Source organism: Sinocyclocheilus grahami, unplaced genomic scaffold (genome assembly GCF_001515645.1).
Source record: "Sinocyclocheilus grahami isolate Dianchi unplaced genomic scaffold, SAMN03320097.WGS_v1.1 scaffold4595.1, whole genome shotgun sequence".
Taxonomy (NCBI): Eukaryota; Metazoa; Chordata; class Actinopteri; order Cypriniformes; family Cyprinidae; genus Sinocyclocheilus; species Sinocyclocheilus grahami.
Genome location: NW_015509504.1, coordinates 6,771 through 11,818, shown reverse-complemented (window position 1 = coordinate 11,818; position 5,048 = coordinate 6,771). Strand labels below are relative to the sequence as shown.

The window sequence follows — 5,048 nt, the reverse complement described above, 5'->3', positions numbered from 1 at the left end:
GTGAGTGAGTGTGTGAGTGTGTGTGTGTGTGTGAGAGTGTGAGAGTGTGAGTGTGTGTGTGTGTGTGTGAGTGAGTGAGTGTGTGCGTGTGTGTGTATGTGTGTCAGGACACATCAGGACACTATATGAGTTAGTGTAGGTGTGTTGTGTGTAAGTTTCACTTCATAGGAAACAGAAACTTTCAGCATATCTGTTTCCTCTTGAGAAACACAAGATCACAAATACAGAAGCATACAGAAAAACTGTTGATTTATTGGCATGTATGACATATTAATGACTGCAATGCATTTTATGAACAGTTTTAGTTTGGAACCAGCTAACGGAATGATCTTTAGCTTTAGATTCTTTCAAAGTTATGAACAAACGTTATCTGCTCTTTAATAACGTTAGCACAAAAACATTATTTATACATTGTTCATGGAACGTTGTCTCTGAAACTGCTACATTCGTCAAATGTTTCTTTTTAAATGTTAATACTTGTTTCAGAGAACATTCAAAAGTAACATTTCTCTAATACTTGCAACATGATAAAATAGAGAGAACACTCACACAGCCAAGAAAAAACCTTTAGAGTATGTTTGTCAGCTGCAGGGGAAATGTGATGTCATGGGTTTGCATTGCTTGTGAAATCAGAAGGAAGTGGTTTGATGGTTCTGGCTCTGGGTTTTGTTCTGTACCTGAAGAAGGCACATGGTAATCAATAAGCCCAGCTTTGTTATGAGTCATGATTCGCTTCGGCGTCACCTAAAGGGTTGGTCTAACCAGACTATAAATGAGCAATCATTTACCAGCTTTACATGCTTCATGATCCTTCCAACCAACTTCTTCAAGAAAAGAAGCTTTTATTACAATTACAAAACAGGTCCTGGGGCAGGAGTTGATCTGACAGACGGGTCTATTGCTCTGAGAGTAACTGTAGGCCGGCATACAGATCTCTGCATCATATAGAAAGTACTGTGTAGTGTCTGGTTGACTCCTGCTCCAGGAACTACTCAAAAAAAAAAAAAAAACATGGTGAGTCATTCTGCTCTGACTGAGTTATAGTTACAGTGTTTATGGTTTCTGCTCATGTCTCATTGTTCTGATTATAGAGCTCTTCACCTAAAGACGCTCACGTTATTCTACCGAGCGCTGAACACATTTATTCGTAAGTACATTTAAACTGATGTGCATCTTCACTGCTTTAGATGCTGCTTGCTCAAATTATGTTTTAAAGCAGTGATTCTTAACATTTTTTATGAAAGTGACCTCGTATTGAGGGGGAAATTAATGCAACGCATGTGTAATGATCCTGTTCGTTATGTATAGTTTTACTGGATCAGGAAGATACTTAATTATCAGGAGAAATATGAAATATAGACTGTATTTTTTTACAGCTGTATACTTTAAAAATATTGTATGATTATTGTATTTATCAAGGTGACAAATAGTGGTGTGTCCATGTTTAGAAATAATAATAATAATGAATCAAATCTTATTGTGTATGATAAGATGTCACAAATTATTAACTGATTTCTTCTGAATCGTCTTTCCGATTTGTCTTATATGATTTAGATTTACTTAATTTAGTTAATTTCTATAGTGCTTTATACAGTACAGATTGAGTCAACGCAGCTTGACGGAGAGAAAATAGTTGATTCGGTTCAGTTTAATAACTGTGAGAAGTTCAATTCAGATCTTCAAAATAATATAAATACAATGCTTTCGCATTATACTGAAGATAATATGATTAAAAACAAAGACTCAGTGATATATTAACATGTAAACGAGCAAAAAAGTCAAGTAAAAATTTACATTTATATAACAAAAAAAAAAAGTTTTTTTTAATGAACTTTTCCTTTATTATTTCCAGAAAAAATTCCAAAGATCCTCCTGATTTTCGAAATTACAAAGTAGTTATATTTAATAGGTAAGTGCACATATAGACACATTTTGTAAGTGTGAGAAAGCATGTAAAACATTTTGTTTGTTTTTTACGTTTGATTGTCTTCTTAAAGGATTTGTTCTCTTCCAGAATGAAAATGTTGTCCTCATTTACCTCCACTTATTCCAAACCTGTACGAGTTTCTTTCTTCTGTTGAACACAAAAGAAGATATTTTGAAAAATGTTGGTATCCGAACAGCTGATGGTCACCATTGACTTCCATTGTATTTTTTTCCCTACTATAGAAGTTAATGGTGACTATCAACTGTTCGGATACCAACATTTTTCAAAATATCATCTGTTCAACATACTGTATATAATATTAAAATACAAGGTAAATTGTTAAGAGAATGATGTAATGTGTGTGTGTGTGTGTGTGTGTGTATATATTGCTGTTTATTATTTTGTACATTATTTTCTCCTTTTTAAAAGGTCTCTTTCAAGAACTGAATCGTGTGAGGAGACGGATGAAGATTTTATTCTAAAAATTACTGATTCGGGAATCTTTTATAAAGACTACTCTAATAAAATAAAATCCTTGAAATATTTAATTGATAAAACCAATGATCCATACCAAGATATTAATAGTTACAAATATATTAGTCTCAAAAAGGAAAAGAGTGCCATTTTTAATCGTTTTTTTAATGATCTTGATGATGAAACGAAGAAAACGTTGAAATTGAAAAAGCAGCTTGCTTTTATATGTTTTAGAAAAAAAGATGGATCGTTTGACATGAATAGATGGAAGGTTTACAAAAAATCAGATTTACTAGAAGAAGAGCACACTGAAGATAAAATATTCAAGCTACTGCTAAAAATTTGTCTTGAAGATGAGTGTTGTTATTCAGAAATATATATATTTAGTACAAATAGCCCATGTTTGGCAAGACCCAACCGTGTGCCCTGCATGATCCAGGCTGTTGTTATAGCAAGGATGTTATATAAAAAGCATGGCATAAAAACAACTATTGCATATCTTGAACCTTGGGGTTTCAGTGGTTCGTATGAAAACCTTTTGCCTAAATGCTTTATTAAAGATTGCATTTATAATTTTGAGTCCCAAATGCTGGGAAGCAAAGATATGATTAGTAACTCACTCCAACTCACTCCAACTAATACAATAGAAATTGACATGGAATTAATAAGCTCGATTTACAAACCATTTATTACAGAATTAGAAAATCAAACATTTTCAATGAAAGATACTAAACAAACTGAGACCGAAATACCACGACCAAAACTTCATCTTGCACAATTTTGTTCAAAAATATCCGAACCTGAAATCAAAGAAAATTTCATTAAAGGTATAAATAAAATAAAATCGGATTTATTTAAAAAAGAATATTTAGTCAAAACTTTTGGTGATTTCAAAAAACATGGTTTGGAAATGTTTGCGAAATGCATGAATAAGATATACGATCTTTTAATCGAAATTAACTACGCAAATATTTACGAAGAAATCCACGAATATCTGAAAACCGTTTTCTATCCTTGGTGGGCTAGAAAAATGGAAGATGCATTCAACAAGTTCGTAAAAAAGCCAACCAGTTGCTGTCTACAAGAAAGAGCTTTTTGTCATTCCCTTGGAGACATGGAAGGAACGGAACATTTTCTCGATATTGGTTCTGTGATTCTCGAAAATTTTAATATTTAGAATAAAATGTGCATATTTTGTATTCTGTTATATTTTGCAATTGTAAACATTTAAATAAACAATGCAAATTTGGCTCCTCCGTTGTTGTTGTGCAGTATGGCTTGTGTGTGAGAATGAGTGTTCATGAAAATGTTTTGTTAGACAATAGTTTATGCTGCTTATAAAATCTTTTTTTTGGTAACGCTTTAGATTTCAACCTGCAACGTACTGCGTAAGTAAACAGAATTTACAGTGTAACTTTTTTGTAATTACAGTGTACCTATTCAGTACCTCTGTGTAGGTATAAGGTAACAATATGCGAAGTTTGGAGAATAAATAATTTAATTATAATAAATAAAATTAAAAATTATTTCTGCTGTAAGTATTTTGAAACTAAGGGGTACCTATTCTAATATAACGGGGTATGTATGACCTCTTATATTTGCAAGCGATTAAGCAAAAACATACACTGTGTACTTTTTTATAGCCTACACATATAAAACACGCTGGTAATTGTTTCAATCCAAACGCTCGGTTGAGACTGTTGAGTTAGGAAGCTGGCTTGATGTGACCCAATTTGGGTTGATATCAGCAATAACCCGACGTTGCTGGGTTATGAATGTGGAGGACGTGAATGAGAGCATGCAGCAAGTCACGTGAGTTCAAACGTGAACGAGATATATCCAGCTGCAGCCCCGCAGCACACACGTTTCAGGACACACAATCCAGGTCACCCGTTTCAGGCCGGAAGTGAGGCGACCCATTTATAGTTTAGGGCGGATCTGGTCTTTTTAGAATCACACCACCTGCAGTTTTGTAGCGTAATGCATGTTCTTTTGTTAGATTTAATACAAGCTATTTTTGATAATATTTATGTACAACCTTTAATAACAATACCTGAAATGCTAAAAATGCTGATCATTTATTCATATTAATTTTGATCAATGTATTTAACAAATGTAACATCATGAATTTTGATAGGAGTCATATGCACAACCTTTAATAACAATACCTGAAATACTAAAAAATATTACTTGATTATTTATTCATGTTCATTTTGATCAATGTAGTTAATGACTGTATCACCATAGATTATGTTTCGCAAATAAATTGTTTCGCAAATAAATCCTATCAAAATATGATGATTATAATAATTTTGATCAATTAATGAATGTAACATCATGTTGCATACTGAATTTTATTTGACGGCTGGCTATTATGAGGTAACATTTAGTTCATGTTCATTTTCAACAAATAGTCAAGTAGTCTTATTGTCAATTCAACCATATACAGTGCACTACACCGTAAAACAAAACAATATCCTCTAGGACCAAGGTGCTATGCAGAACGACATATTAAAAACAATATTGATAACACAAGACCGATAACAACATAAATTAACATCAAAACAAAAAACCAATACAAGAATGCAGAAACATAAAGCACTAAAACCTTAAATAAAGTGCACATGTTTTGAGCGTTTAGTGCAAA

General features: G+C 32.7%; 1 protein-coding gene across 1 annotated transcript in view; it reads left to right on the top strand.

The window, feature by feature from the left end:
* Positions 1–792: 792 nt before the first annotated feature.
* LOC107576902 (uncharacterized) overlaps positions 793–5,048 on the top strand; it is a gene marked incomplete at its 3' end in the record, with an annotated part of 6,202 nt that continues 1,946 nt past the window's right edge. The window contains exons 1-4 of the mRNA XM_016263024.1: positions 793–1,014; positions 1,092–1,147; positions 1,853–1,909; positions 2,357–3,455. Coding sequence (XP_016118510.1) covers positions 1,012–1,014; positions 1,092–1,147; positions 1,853–1,909; positions 2,357–3,455 — 1,215 coding nt within the window. The remainder of the gene's footprint in view (positions 1,015–1,091; positions 1,148–1,852; positions 1,910–2,356; positions 3,456–5,048) is intronic.